General features: G+C 44.6%; 1 protein-coding gene across 9 annotated transcripts in view; it reads left to right on the top strand.

The window, feature by feature from the left end:
- Positions 1-15454, top strand: part of PIK3R6 (phosphoinositide-3-kinase regulatory subunit 6) — a 59541-nt gene that overhangs the window by 13338 nt on the left and 30749 nt on the right. Inside the window, exons 2-7 of one of the 9 annotated variants that reach the window (XM_039847328.1) lie at positions 892-993; positions 12207-12290; positions 12849-12893; positions 13625-13677; positions 14087-14219; positions 14390-14459. In XM_039847328.1, coding sequence (XP_039703262.1) covers positions 981-993; positions 12207-12290; positions 12849-12893; positions 13625-13677; positions 14087-14219; positions 14390-14459 — 398 coding nt within the window. In that variant the 5' untranslated portion in view covers positions 892-980. Of the gene's footprint in view, positions 1-891; positions 994-12206; positions 12291-12848; positions 12941-13624; positions 13694-14086; positions 14220-14389; positions 14460-15454 lie in introns of those variants that run through there. The other 8 variants (XM_039847324.1, XM_039847326.1, XM_039847323.1 and 5 more) reach the window with 8 other exon arrangements.

The following is a 15454-nucleotide window of genomic DNA, read 5'->3' as shown; positions in this document are numbered from 1 at the left end:
ATTTCTTCACATCCTTGCCAACACTGTTCTTTTCTATTGTTTTTCTTTTTAAAATAGCTATCTCAATGGGTGTGAAATGCATTTATTTTTTAAAACTACCTTTATTAGATTTACTAGGTTTGAGAGAATTTATCAGAAACCATCTAAGCAGATGTCACTTTTTAGGACCTAGTTCTTTGACAGCTTTCTCTATTTCCTCACTGGTTACTAATATAAGCAGTTTTGTAACTCTTCTAGAACTTTTGAGTCATTTTTATTTTCCTAGAAAACTATGTATGATATAGAGGGTTCAGATTTTATATATATCATTCCTAATATTGTCTCTTTGTTCTCTCTCTCTCTGGATTAGCTTTCCCAGGGTATGTGTGTGTGTGTGTGTGTGTGTGTGTGTGTGTGTGTGTGTTTATTAAATCTTTTTTCTTCAAGTAATAAGCTATGGAACTCATTCAGAGTTCCTCTTCTTTTCAGTTGTGGAGTTTATTTGGGAGCAGACTTTGGGAGGCCCTTTCATTGGGGTCACAGTGGGGCAGGGCAGCACATGGGGCATGGGCTCTAGAGCAAATGGTCTGAGTTCAAGAGCTCATTCCTTTACTTACTAGCTATTTGACCTTAAATAGTCATTTAAGCTCTCTGTGCTTTAATTTCCCCATCTGTAGATGGCGAGAAAACAATCTTTACCTCATAAAGTTAATATTAATGTTAAAAAGAGTTGACAGTTTTTAAGTGCTTAGATGAGTGCCTGGCATGTAGCAAGCATCATAGAAGTGTCTCTTAAATAAATCTAGACCTCTATCCAGTGTGCTAGAAGCCTAGGTCCCTGGGAGCCTCTCCATTCCCCAAAATACTTTCTGTACCTTCCTATCACTTACACTACTGCCTCTTATTTCGCAGAACCACCTCTGTACAGAAAAACAACCACTTTACCTTCCATTCTGCTGTCCGAGACAACCACATCCTTCTCACACATACCCAAGGCTCCCATGGAGAGCTCAGGTCAGTATGGTCTGGGGAGAGGGGTCCAGTGCACCTGACTGTAGCATGAGGGAAGTCCTCTCTTGCAGGTGAGGGTGTCCCCAGGGCTAGCAGGACCACCTCCACCTCGCTGGGCTGTGAAACCCCAACTTGACTGCCCAAATATGAGAACATCTTGAAAGATGGACATCCACACACTTGTATGAGCCTCTACTGTTTGCCAATCACTGAGTTTGACATTGGGAATAATGACTAATAGTCAAGATTTATTACCAAACACTCGCATTTATTTAATAAAACCTCTAGAGTTTATAATATATCAAGTAGTAGTAAAACCACTTGACAAATATTAACTTATTTAGTCTTTATAAAGACCCCATAAGATAAATATTGTTTTTGCTCTCACTTTATGGAAGGGGAAAGCGCAAAATGATATCGTTCCCAAGGTCACACAGATATTGTATGGTCAAACCAGGATTTGAAACTCAACAATCTAGTTCCAGTATCCATGCTCTTAGTGATTTCGTTATAGTTTGCCTCATGCAAATGTCAGAAGGATTCTGTGAAGTGGGAATATCAGTATGTTTATCTTCATTTTACTGAAAGGGAAACTAAGGCTCAGAGAGCTTGGGCAATTTGCTTAAAGCCACATAGCTAATAAGTGACAGAGCTAGGATTGGAACCTAGGTCTGGCTTATTCCAAAACCCAGACTCTTCAGCCTATATCAACCTGAGACAGCAAAGAGAGACGACCCTTCCCCCAAGATGTGTATCAACTAATCGTCACCCATCAAATCAGATACCACTCCTCAGGCCACCAGGTGTAGACTCTGGTGTCCTTGAAGATCGCTGTACTGGGGAAGGGAAAGAGACACCCCAAAGTAGGCATAGCTACCAGGTTGTTATTATTCCTAACAACCCACCCTTTCCATACCCCACTCATCGTCAAAGAGCCTCACACTGTCAGAAGATCCAGCCAAGTCAGGCAAGCTCAGTGAATTCTGGTAATGCAATATTCCAGATTGTCTTAAACCAAAGGAGTTTGTGTTAGGAGAATAGTGATGGGGCCAGTACTTGAAAATGTCTTAAATATTTCAAAACCAACTTACTTTGCACCCACTTTAATTATTACAATATGGTGCTGTGTTTTAGAAAGAGCAATGTACTGATAAAGTTCTTTAAAAACAGATAATAAAAAGCCATACAGCTAATTTAATTTTTTTAGAAGTGGCCAAGCACTGAAGGAAAGTTGAAGCACCAAGTAGCAGAAAGGGCAAAGAACAAGGTGGATCTGCCTCCAGGGTAGGAAGACCTCAGGGAGTGCTCCAGATGTTCTTCCTTCCTGGCCATTATCTGCACAGGGTTCATCTAGAGGAAGAGAGAGTTGCTGGCCAGATAGTCCTGTGCCCACTCCAAGGCCAGGTCAAAGCAGGGCACCTGGGTCGCAGTCTCACCAAGACTACAATAAGCAGAGAAGGCTACTGGGCAGGTGATACCACTGACATCCACTCCCAAAGATGTGATAAATAACACCTCCTCCCACCCACCTCCCACCCCACCCCCCACCATCATTCCAATGGGTGAGAGAAATGTCCGAAAATTAGGATACTTGCCCTGGGAGCACTGAAGGGTAGTTTTCCCATTATGTCCATGCTGTCTTCCCAAATTGCCATTATTTTAAACTTTTCTCATCTTCTTATAGCCCTTTGGGTCCTCTCATCCTAGAGTTAAGAAGAGGGGCACCTGAAAAGTAAGATACTTATTCTGAGGGATGTAAAAGAGCAATGTTTCAAGGGCACCAAAGTTATTGTTATTTTGCCATTCCTGCAAACACAGGCAAGATTGCAAACATTTTTAGAACAATCTGAGACTTTATTCTGCATGAGAGTGAGAGGGGATCAAGCATGGGATGGAAGGAGTATGTGCCGTGTTACTCTGGACAGTGGTATGTCTGGGTGCTGAGCTCATGATTTCACTGAGCAGCTGAGATGCTGATATGGAGCTGTCTGAACACCAGGGGATTCTCAGACGTGTCCTCACCCCTGGTTAGAAAGACAGTCAGTGAAGTCCAGAAGGTCAGGACCCCTTGGGCTCCAGGAGGATGGACCCCAGCTCAGGGGTTAAGGTCAGGAAAAAGTCACTCTTCAAAATGAAAACTAAATGTTAATAATTTCATAGTGACTTTAAGAAGGAGTGGACCAAAAAGAGTTCATTGGTGTCTTTCCCATTTCCATTCCAGAGAGGGGGTGCTGGTTCTGAAGGATGATATCCAGAGAGTGGGAAAGGACAATTCTTTTCAGCACCCCAGCTTGAGGGAAACATCCCTTGGGAATTACAAATTCAATTCCTTTGGTAATAATTTTAAGTGTACCAAGCGACCTGAGCATCCATGCAACCTTTTCATCTGGGTAGACGTATCCACCCCTCCCACTCTCCATTTCTCAGCTGGAGAAGGCTGAGGAAATATTAAGTTTGATTGTTCCACCAGCTTTGCCCATCCTGATGCCATGGTCCTCTATATGGTGGGTGTTTTAGTCAGGGTTCTACAGAGAAACAGAACCAGTAAGATGTATGTACATATATAGAATAAGATTAATTATAAGGAATTGGCTCATGTGATTATGGAGGCTGACAAGTCCCAAGATCTGCAGCCAGCAAACTGAAGGCCCAGGAAAACCAATGATATAACTCCAGTTCAAAGGCTGGCAGGCTTGAGACTCAGGAAGAGCTGATGTTTCAGTTCAAGTCCAAAGGCAGAAAAAAAGCAATGTCTCAGAAGGCAGCCAAGTAGAAAGAGTTCCCTCTTACTTGGGGGAGGATCAATTCTTTGTTCTATTCAGGCCTTCAACTGATTGGATGAGGCCCACTCACATTAGGGAGGGCAATCTGCTTTGCACAGTCTATTGATTTAAATGTTAAACTGATCCAAAATACTCTCACTGACATACACTCAATAATGTCTGACCAAATTTCTGAACACTTTGTAACTCAATCAAGCTGACGCATAAAAATTAATCATCACAATTGGGTATGGGGTAACTGCAAAAAGACAGAAACTGGTCTGCTTGAAAAAAATCTTAGATTTTATTAATGTCATGCCTGTACCCAAGGAAAGTTAGAGCACTGGTGTCAGCAAGGGTTACATCTCTGAACAAAAACTGTATCTCTTGCAAAGCAAGCCAACGAACAACAACAAATATAAACAAACAAACTTTCTCCAATAGTACTTTTAAATTATCCACTGCCACGATGATAGCCAGGAGCATTGCCAGGGAGGGGCCATCCTGACACTGTGGCTGTCATCCTTTTTTTACATATTAGTTTCAGGATACAGCACAATGGTTAGACATTTATGTATCTTACTCCAGTTCCACCTGGCACACATACAGCCGTTACATTATTGACTATGTTCCCCACACTGTATGTGTAACGGCACACATACAGCCGTTACATTATTGACTATGTTCCCCACCCATCCCCATGAGTGTTTTGCAACCACCAATTTATGACCTTCATCTTTTTTTTACAGCTTTATTGAAATATAATAGACAATTAGTTGCTCATATTTACATTGTACAATTTAATGAGCTTTTTCGATTATAGTTGCATACAATAGTATATCAGTTTCATTAGTACAGCATAGTGATTAAAGATCTATATAAATCACAAAGTGATCACCCCACTAAATCTAGTACTCCTCTTCCCCCTTATATATGTATTACAACACTGGTGACTATTTTCCTTATGCTATGCTTATATCTCCAAGACTATTTTTTAACTATCTATTTTACTTCTTATTCTCTTTGCCCTTTTTCACCATACTCCCCAACACCCACATCTAGTAGTCCTCGAAATAGTCTTTGTATCTATGAGTTTGTCTCCATTTTTGTTGTTGTTTATTTTGTTCTTTAGATTCTACATGTATGTGAAATCATGTGGTATTTGTCTTTCTCTGACTTACTTCACTCAGCACAATAATCAAGGCAATATCTTTTCCCACCCCCTTCCTTTTAGTCTGAGTGTGGCTTTTAATCTAAAGTGAGTCTCTTGTAGGGGTCTTGTTTTCTTATCTATTCAGCTACCCTATCTTTTAGTTGGAGCACTTAATTCTATTCCATTTGAGATACTTGTTGATAGGAATGTAGTTATTACCATTCTTTATTTATGTTTTTGTTGTTTGTTTTTTCTTCTTAAAGAAGTACCTCCAACATTTCCTGTAATACTGGTTTGATGATGATGAATTCCTTTAACTTTTTTTTTTTTTTTTTGGTCTGGGAAGCTCTTTATCTGTTCTTTAACTCTAAATGATAGCTTTGCTGGATAAAGTATTCTTGATTGTAGATCCTGGATTTTCATCACGTTGAAAATTTTGTGCCAAGCCCTTCTGTTCTTCACAGTTTCTTTTGAGAAATCAGCTGCCAGTCTTACAGGTGCTCCCTTGTAGGTAACTAACTGCTTTTCTCTTGCTGCTTTAAAGATTCTCTCTTTGTATTTAACCTTTGGCATTTTAATTATGATGTGTCTTGGTGTGGGCCTCTTTGGATTCCTCTTTCTGGAGACACTCTGAACTTCTTGGGGTTGTATGTCTATTTCCTTCAAATAGCTCTTCAACTTCTTGTTTTCCTTCAGGTACTCCTATGACACGTACATTTTCATATTTAATTGTGTCCCAAAGGCTTCCTAAATTACTATCATAGTCTTGGCTTCTTTTTTCTTGCTGTTCTGATTGGATGTCCTTGGCTTGCCATCCTCTATATCAGTTATTCAATCCTCTGTTTCATCTACTCTTTTGATTCCCTCTAATATACTCTTCATCTCAGATAATGCATTCTTTATTTCTGACTGGTTCTCTTTTATAATTTCCATTTTAATTTTTGTGTTTTTTATCTCTTTGCTAAGGTTCTCACTGAGTTCATCTATACTTCTCTTAAGTTCATTGACAATTCTTATAACCAATGTTTTAAACTTTGCATCCATTAGATTCCTTACTTCATTTTTCCTGGATCTCTGTTCTGTTCTTTCATATGGAAACTGTTTCTTTGTCTCCTCATTTTGGCTGCCTTTCTGTGTGTGTTTCTATGTACTAAGCACAACTCCTAATTCTCTTGGTTTTATTAGTGTGGCTTTGTATAGTAGATGTCCAGTGGTGCAGTCCTGAGAGGGGTCCAGCTGCAAGCCAAGTTTAGCTCCAACTTGCGCCCCCTATAGGGTCACTTGGTACGATTCAGCAAACAATCCACAGATGCTGTGCTTATAGTTGCCTCAAGAGGCCACACCAGAAACCGAGGCCAGCTTCCACCAGTGTGGGGCTTGGAGCTGCTCAGCAAGGGGCACAGGACAAGCTGAGGACACAACTGGTTGTGGCTTGAGTAGGACTATAAGTTGGGAGAGGCAGAGTTTCAGGGAATCCTCTGGGCGGAACAACCTCTGTTATCCTGTTTGATGACTTCTCAGCTATGGCAGAGCTGCGTCCACACATTGGGAGGGGGGAGGGCTCAACAGAGGAACAATGGACACCACCAGCACTTCTGCCCAGGAGAAAGCCTCATCTTAGGCCTCTGCTCCAAGAACTCAGTGTCCCCCTGTAAGTCACTGATGCCCCCCAAGCAGATGACCTAGTACTAGTGCTCAGAGCGAGCAAGTCCGTCACCGAGAAAGTCCACTCCCAGGCATGGTCCCTTTAAAAGGAACGTCTGCAGCTGCTGACTGCAGCTGCCATAGCCTCTGTCCCACTCAGCCATTGGGGACCAGGCAGCCTCGCATCTTCGCTCCCTCCTACCATTGCAGGGTGATTTCTTAATTCTCTCCCTAGTTGTAAGGCTTTTGTTCATCTAGATCCCAGGTGACTCTCCTTGCTGTTTGCTCAGTGCTTATGTCACAACTTTGATGTAGTTGCAAGAGGAGATATACTAAGCCTCTATCATTTATGCCATTTTGCCTGGTCTATGACCTTCACCTTTAATTCAGGGATGATTGTCCTCTATGAACTCTGAGCATCTTGTCACTTGACTCTTTCCTTGACTAACATATCAGTTATCCAGAACTCCAAGATTATCACCTAAGACAGTAATTCTCACTCTAGCTGTACATTAGATTCTCCTCAGAAGTTATTTTAAAAATTACTTATTATCCTGCACCCTCAAAGATCCAATTTAATGGATTTGAGGTAGTCTGTACATTGGTAATTTTTAAAGCTTTCCGGGTAATTCTAAAGTGCAGCCAAGGCTGGAAACTAGGCTGGGAAATGCAAACAATCCTAAGAGCGGGTTGGGATAGATTTGACTCTGTCTAGGATCACAAAGCAATGGAAAGCTGGCATTGCCAAGTCTTAGGACAGCTTTTAATGGCCAAAATTGAGGAACAGATCCTGAACTATGGGGAGTCTAGCATGCCAGGACCCTGTCAACCTTTCTTCTCTTTCCCTCCCTATTCTCTCTTTAGCTATAATGACACCTATCCTGATCTGAAAGCTGGGAACCTTTTTTCAGGCAACTTTATCAGGACATTATTCCTGCTCTGAAACCCCAAGCACACATAGATAGACATATGCTCATAGACTCTTCTCTCTTTTCCCAGTAAGCAGGTGAATGGTCACGTGTAAGAGTGCAGCTTTAGAGAAAGAGCATTTGACAAAGAGAAAGCTCTGCTCCAACAGCTCTGTGACCTTGATTAAATCACCTCTCCCCTCTGGGCCTCATTCCCCCATCTATAAAATGGGAAGAGAGTTTTCGAGGTCCCTCTGTGTCTGAACTTCTGAGATTGGAGAGGCAGTATGGGGCAAGGATAATGTCTCTTGATCTAGAATCTACAAAACAAGAAGAACAATAGTTGTCCTGCCAAATTCAGAGGGCTCTGCTCAGAATTTAATGAGATAATAGACTTTGCATAACTATGAATTAGTTAGAGAATGTTAGCTGCTATAACAAATGAACCCAGCATCAATGGATTAACACAACAAAGGCTTATTTCTCACATCACCGTCCAATCTGGGCTCCAAAGAGTCTTTCAGGGACTGAGGCTTCTTCCCTCTCATGGGGCCATCACCTTCAACATGTATCTTCCAACATCACCACAGAATGGGAAGAGAGAGCATGGAGGATAGTGCAGAGGATTTTATGACCAGGCCTGAAAGTGGCATATATCACTTCCACATTTCCATAGGCCAGAACTCAGTCACATGGCTCCTAGCTAACTCCAGCAGAGTCTGGGAAATGAAGTCTTCCCATCTATCTGCAACAAAAATGAAATTGGTTTGAACACATAACGTGGTCTTGCCTGTGTAAGACTCTGAGTGAATGCCTTTCAAGTAAAATGTTAGGTATTAATAGTAATATGGATACCTGATAGTAACATCCCACATGCCTGGATGGAAGAGAGGATAGTAATGAACATCATTTATTTATTGGCAGTTCTGAGTCAAGAATAATGTTAGACATGCACATCATATATGAACAACCCAGAGACACTTGAATCACACACACGCACACACAAAAATCCCATTTCTTTCTTTTATTTAATCAAATCAAATCCAGCTTCAAGCTCTCATTCTCCAAGATGAGTACATATTTCAAAGTCATTTACTTGAGGTGCCTCCCCCTCAACTTAGGATCTTATGAAAAGCCCAAGGCTTATAAAGTCTGGATGGTTGGAAGATTCTGTGGTCTGAAGTCCACTGTGGCTGCAGCTCCCAAAACAGCTTGGCCAGGCTTGCATGGTCCATAGGGAGAGAGAGGGCTCCTTTAGGGACATTCTTGTGCTCTGGCAAAGTTGACCCAGGAGACCATAGCAGTGGCGTTCAAGGGCACAGAGTTTATTGCTTAGCTGCCCTCATCTAAGATCTCTGTCACCATCAGTAAGCTATGTCCCAGGTAGCCCTAGCTTTCTTCATTCCCTGGGTCCCCGTAACTCTTGTGCCCTATAACCCTTGGGAAATCCAATCTCACACTCTTAGGTTGCCCCTTTCCACTTTCCACTAAAGGCAGCAGGCTTCCTCTTCATCCCCTTAAGATATCCAGCTTGTATCAATCACATAGACAGGGATCTCAAACTCCTGGGCCTAGGAGAATGTAGATGAGTGAAACAAGGAGAATGGGAACTAGGGAAAACTAGGGAACCTATGTGCCATCTCAAGGGAACAGCTCCCAGGCCTTGTCGATTGTCGCATGTGAGAAGAATGAATGCCCAGCATCAACAGACTTTCAAGAGATGCCAAAACCCCCAACTTTAATGCAAAATCTCCTGAATTGTAAATGCTGGCAGCTAATTCAATTTTTAAAGACACTATACAAGCCCAAACAAAACACGTCTGCAAGCCAGATGTGGACCAAAGCCTGATAGTTTGTTCCGGCTGCCCAGAAACGTTCAAAAACAAAGTTTATTTGGGGCTGTCTCCCGGGGCTACTGGCAACTTCTCTATTTTTCTCTGAAACATAAAAACTTAACTCTTTTTGCAAAGCAGAGGAAAGTAAAGCTCAGAAGACAAAGGCTTGTCTGCCCTCCTAGTGAGGGCAGAGAGGAAATCACAATGATCACAGTTATAAGTCTTTGCGCGCAGTNACACTCTTAGGTTGCCCCTTTCCACTTTCCACTAAAGGCAGCAGGCTTCCTCTTCATCCCCTTAAGATATCCAGCTTGTATCAATCACATAGACAGGGATCTCAAACTCCTGGGCCTAGGAGAATGTAGATGAGTGAAACAAGGAGAATGGGAACTAGGGAAAGCTAGGGAACCTACGTGCCATCTCAAGGGAACAGCTCCCAGGCCCTGTCGATTGTCGCATGTGAGGAAATGCCCAAGCAGAAGCAGTACAAGAACTACTGGCCAAACAAACTGCAAGCCAGATGTGGACCAACCTGATAGTTTGTTCCCGGCTGCTTAGAAACTTTCAAAACAAAGTTTGTTGGGGCATCTCCCGGGGCTACTCTATTTTTCTCTGAAACAACTCTTTTTGCAAAGCAGAGAAGATGAGCTATCACCCTCGCGTGAAAACAGAAGAAAGAAGAAATCTATAAGTCTGCACTTCTACTTTCTGAATCCATGAGTGGTGGGAGGCAGAGGGCAGGAAAAGAACAGGAAGGAAGAAGAAAAAGGAAGGAAGGAATGGAAAAGGAAAGGAAAATGAAGAAGGCAGGAAGGCAGGAAAGAGCGGAACGGAAGGAAGGAAGGAAGGAAGGAAGGAAGGAAGGAAGGAAGGAAGGAAGGAAGGAAGGAAGGAAGGAAGGAGACTTAACACCAATGAAGTTTTAATAACTCATCCTGCATTAAATCTTCATGCACAGTGGAGATGGGTAGATGGAAGGGCAGCTAGTGACCAGCCTTCATGCCAGACTAAATGATTTCATTTCCAGTTTGGGGAGATGCTGCAAATGGGCTATAACTGCCTGCCCATTTGCTGCCTGCTCTCAGCCTGAAGGAGACTTAGGCTCAGACCTTTACATGATCCGGGGGTACAAATGAGAGGTAGAAGGAAAATGGGTGTTTCAGAGATCCTAGGTGGCCCTGGTAGACTTTACACAAATCCATGCCAGAGCCATGGAGGGGCCAGTCTGTGAGCACCAGGGTAGGGGTGCCTTGGCCTAAACACATTTTGATTCCTGGATGGTAACCTGCTGATTTTTAAAATTTGTGATCTCTATTCTATCTACTTCAGAGGGACCTGAGTTATCAGAGACAATTAGTTATATGCTAAGTAGAATATAAAGCAGGAACACCAAAGAGGAACAAAGAAGAGAGGTCTCTGTCACTTGAGATGAGCTGATCTTTTAGGCTGGGCCCCATTTGCAAGTTTCCTGATAGCTAAGGCAAAAGGGGAACTGAGGCATGTGGTTTGTATTGTCTGACAACCAGAAAATGCACGCTTGCCTATAAAGACAAACTCTTGGTTGGCATCAATTATAAAGGGGAATTTATGGTTACGGGGAGTGTCTCCAATATTTCCTGTGCTAGTCGGATCCTCCAAGAGGCAGATACCAAGACAGAATTAGACACGCAAGGATTTTATATGGGTAAACAGCTGTGGGACAGACAATGGAGAGGGAGCTAGTGAAGGCTAGAAGAGCGAGCTGTCAGACCATGATGCGAAGCTGACTCTGAACGGAGGAGAAAGGGGTGAGTGGAAATGTCTTAGATGACAGGTCATTGAGAAGGGCTCAGCAAGGCGACTGGGGAACCCCTGAGCCCAAGTCAGCAATCAGAAAAGACTTGCTTCTTCCCCGGATGAGCCTGCTTCAGAATTCCTGCTGTTCTCTGCGTTGGTTGGGAAGCATGGCCTTGCCACAAAACGTTGGATTTCACAGCATAGCAATACAAAGCTCCCTGACCCTGGTCAATTAAACCTTATAGTGGGAAATCAGCAAAGTACCACACTTTTCAAGTGTCAGTTACTTATTTTTGTACCACCTTCACAGTTTTGCTGTGTCAATGTCCCACTAAGAAAAAAATCATTCTGACCCTTGTTAAACCTTAAAGAAGACTTTATTCAAGACCTGCATTGGGACAAAGGCCTCAGCTCAACTCTGATTAAGAAAAAGACAGCTGGGGATTTATAGCCAGCAAACAGAGTGAGAGGGCCAGAGAATGGAAAGTTACCAAAAGAGACTTCAAAAATGGGGGAATTCTTATTAAACTGACCTAACAGGATTTTTGCTAGAGGCAGGTCAAGGACTTATATATTAAAGGTGTGGGGTGAAGAACTTGATCAGATTTGAAGTGGGCTGGGCAGGTCAAAGACAGGACAGGGGCCAAGGTTAGGACCTAGTGGAAATGAGGGCTCTGAAGAGCCTGAGGAAAGTTTGGTCAGGAAGAGAGTCTTTGTCACCTCCTGGTATTATCTGATATGTTTCTTTAAATTGACTTTAACTTTAGCTTCATGCATAAGTTGAGGAACTAGTTATATATATTTTTCTAATACACATTAAAATGGGTGCACATTATTCAGAATTTAGGATCATTGGGTACCATCTAAAATGTCTTGTGTATCACCACTGGCATACATTCCACACTTCAGGAAATGTTGGTTTTACGAAGAACACAGAGATGCTGATTGAAAGGCTGTATTTCAGCTCTGGCCCATATGTTGGCTGTTAGCTCTAAGCTGATTACTTTGGGGCACCTCTTGAGTCTCACAGAAGGGGCTAAAGACATTTTCATGGAGAGTGGAGGAGAGAGTGAGGTAAAAGCAGGGGCCTGAGCTCCAAAGCTCCTGGCCTCAAAGCTTCCCTACTCCCGCTGCCCAGATGTGGAGTTGGACCTCCAGCGGAGCGTGCAGGCCGTGCTCCGGGAGCTCAGCGCTCAGACCCCAGCCCTGCAGAGAAACCAAGGTAAGAGCCTACAGGTATCATCCTTCTGCTTCCTGTGCACCCCACACCAGTCACCTCTGCCCACACATTCTCCAGAAAGTGCCTGAGCACGGAGCTCACAGAGCGAGGGTCTTCGAGCTGAGCCCTCATTCTACTGGAAATCCCTGAAGCCCAAAGGACCCAGAAGACTTCTCTGCCCCCGCTCTCCCTGGCAGCCACTGTGGCAGAGCGCCTTGGGGATCTGCAACTCGGCTTGCAAATAAAATTCCCCTGGACCCACCAGGCCCACATGTCTTCCATAAGCCATATGCACCTACCTCTCCCCGCTAGTGTCCTACCTTCCCTCTATTCTGTCCTGAGAATTCACAGTCCACCAAGGGAAGCATATCAGAATTCCCCCACACACAAGCAGCCCACACATGCGTACCTGGAGCCAAGCACCCAGCTGAGGGGTGAGCCCTGTGGCTGGTCAAAGTCATGGTCTAGGACTCCAGGACTCAGGGCCCTGCTCAGAGGGGTCTCCTCTAAGAGCTGCCTGGCCCGCCTGGTTGTGCGGGGCTCCCCTTTTTTCTGGCCCAGGTATGTGGAGATGGTCCCTGCACAAGAAGGTCGAGCGAGATCCTGGGAAGAGTCCGGCGCTGGTCCGAATTCTGCTCAGAGAACTGGAGAAGGTGGGTTCCCGGGCTTCAGGAGGCCAACAGGAATTAGACGAAGAGAGGCCAATCCACTGTGGCCTCAGTCCTATCAGTGCTGCGTCCCCCCAAACTGTGGTCATTTGTGGGCCATCTGCATCACTTTTACCACATGTGTCTCCCTCCTGTACTTTTCTATAAGCAATATTTTCTTGACATTGACTCCTATTGTTTAATCTGAGCTAACAGATTTCTAAAAGAAACTATAACACGACCATCAATGGAAAATCCATATCACTTGACGGAAACAAAAAGCACCTAAAAACATAAAACGTAACTATTAAAAATGTTCAAAATAATCCACCTAAAGTTATCCTCCACACCTCCCAGTGCTCTGCATATGACTCTTTGGGGAACACTGTATTCAAGGGGGCCTCCAATTGGGACTTTCTTGTCACTTTGCTGCCTGCCCCTGCCCTGAGTCAATGCTGCCCCTCTGCCATGGAGTTCCCTGCACCCCTCCTCCCACGCCTTCACACTTGGACTCCTACACCTGTGCTCTCTCCCTCTCCCTCACTCCTTCTCTACTAGAGCAGACTGTGGCCCTTTTCCATTCTCCTTGGCATAGTAGGATGCTGCCTTCCACCCCCAAACTGCCTGCTGCTAGGATGTGCCCCCTCCGCCCCCAGGACAATAAATGTCCCATAATCCCCTGTTTTCTAGGCAGAAAGGGAGGACGAACGGCATGTCATCATTCCCTTGCTGCACACTCTAATGTACGTGCTCACGAAGGTGAGCTGGGGCTGAGGGGCGGGGTGGTCATGGTGATACATGATGAGTGACTGGGCTGGACATTATCCTTGCCCCTCAGTGGACACCCAGGAGCCTAGGAGAACTCTTGGATTGCCTGCCCCCTCCCTAACAGATGAAGACACGAAACTGGGTTGGAAAGGGATTTGCTGGAGGAAGAAGTTAGGATGAATTTCCCTCTTGGGAAGTTTGAGTGGGGTGTCAAAGAGGTGATGTCTTACAGACACTGGGAGAAGAGGCTAAAGGTATAGATTTGAGAGAGAAGTGTAGTCCAAGTCCTACTGTCAGGTGCCACCTTGCTCCTCTCCCACCCCACCCTACCGCACCCTGATCCCTTTGTGACCTCTGGCACCTCAATTCCTCCCTGTCACACAGGCCACAGGTATCACAGAGGAGCTCTACCGGAGGACTTACGCCTTTTGCATGAGATTACTGACCCTGCCTGCCCCCTACTGCACGGTCGCTCTGGATTGCGCCATAAGGCTGAAAACAGAGCAAGCTGTCCCAGGTAGGAGCTGCTGGCAGCTTCATCTCCCACACTGCAACTCAGCTTCATCCAAGACCTTACACTTGTCTCCAAGATTCTGGGGAGCTCAAAAATCTCAGCACCCTCTGTGGGAAGGTGGGAAGTGGGGGTCAGAGAATTCAACTGGCCGGCTGAAGTGGTCTGCTTTGCAGGAACGCTGTACCAAAGGCTGGTCATTGCCGAGCAGAACTTAAGGAGTGAACTGTATCCCTACCAGGAGAGGTGAGTTGCCGGGAGAGGTTGCTGCCTTCCACTCCACCCAGGTGTTGGGTCTGTGTGACTGCTCACTTCCAGGACGACAAAAGAGGAGGCTGGCTTGAGAGGAACCCCAGCACAGCTACCCATCCATGACATTTGTCCAGCAGTGGGGTGTGTTTTCAAGGTGGATGGGGTGTGTCCTTCCTTGGAGACCACTGAAGGCAGAATAAGTCTTTCTTCTTGAGCTACATTCAGAGCTCTCCTGCTCACATGCAGAGGGTGGGCAGGATCACTGACCACTCTGGAGTTCTGCTGTTTCACCTCCAAACTGCTCTTGGCTATGATGTAGCATCAACCAGCCAGGCAGCCAGAGGCAGCTCCAGAATATGTACATAGTGGAGGGAGTTCAAGCAATAATCACACTATAAAATCTGCAGGCTTCATCTATGTGTGCCTGACTCTCTAGATAAGATTGAGGAAATGTCCACTGTTTATGTTAGAGACAGAGACTGATGCATTGGGGGTACATAGTACCTCTGCTGAAAGATACGACTTGAGGCTCTGTTCATGGACGGTGCAGGGAGATGAAGGGATCCTAAGCAGTGGAGAGATTGGGAGGACACAGTTGTGTGGGGAGGAGAGGGTAGGTGAGGTTGGTTTTCTGGTGTGATAAGGGTGATGAGAGAAGATGGAACTCACTCAGGGTTCAGAGCTCCAGTTTTGGTGGGAAGGGTGTAGGGCCTCCTAGAGGGCATGGTTAACGAGCCATGATGCTGAGGGAGGAGGCAGGATTTAGGTTGAAAAGTACCTAGACACGAAACTAAAGAGACTGAGAAGGACCAGCTGCCTCTCTAGAAGGGCCACACATGCTCTTATTTGCCATGGTCCCTACCACTTCCTATTCTTGTTCCCTCCATAGATTTTTTTTTTAACTTGAAACAACTGTTTTTTGAGGATGTAAAAAACTTAGGGGGCAGAAAGGCTCTGAGAATACTCCTCCAATAATTCTTCCAGTCCTT

This window comes from Pteropus medius, unplaced genomic scaffold (assembly GCF_902729225.1).
Source record: "Pteropus medius unplaced genomic scaffold, Ma_sr-lr_union100, whole genome shotgun sequence".
Lineage (NCBI taxonomy): Eukaryota > Metazoa > Chordata > Mammalia > Chiroptera > Pteropodidae > Pteropus > Pteropus medius.
Note: the sequence above shows the minus strand (reverse complement) of the source record. Positions and strands in the feature narration are given on the sequence as shown.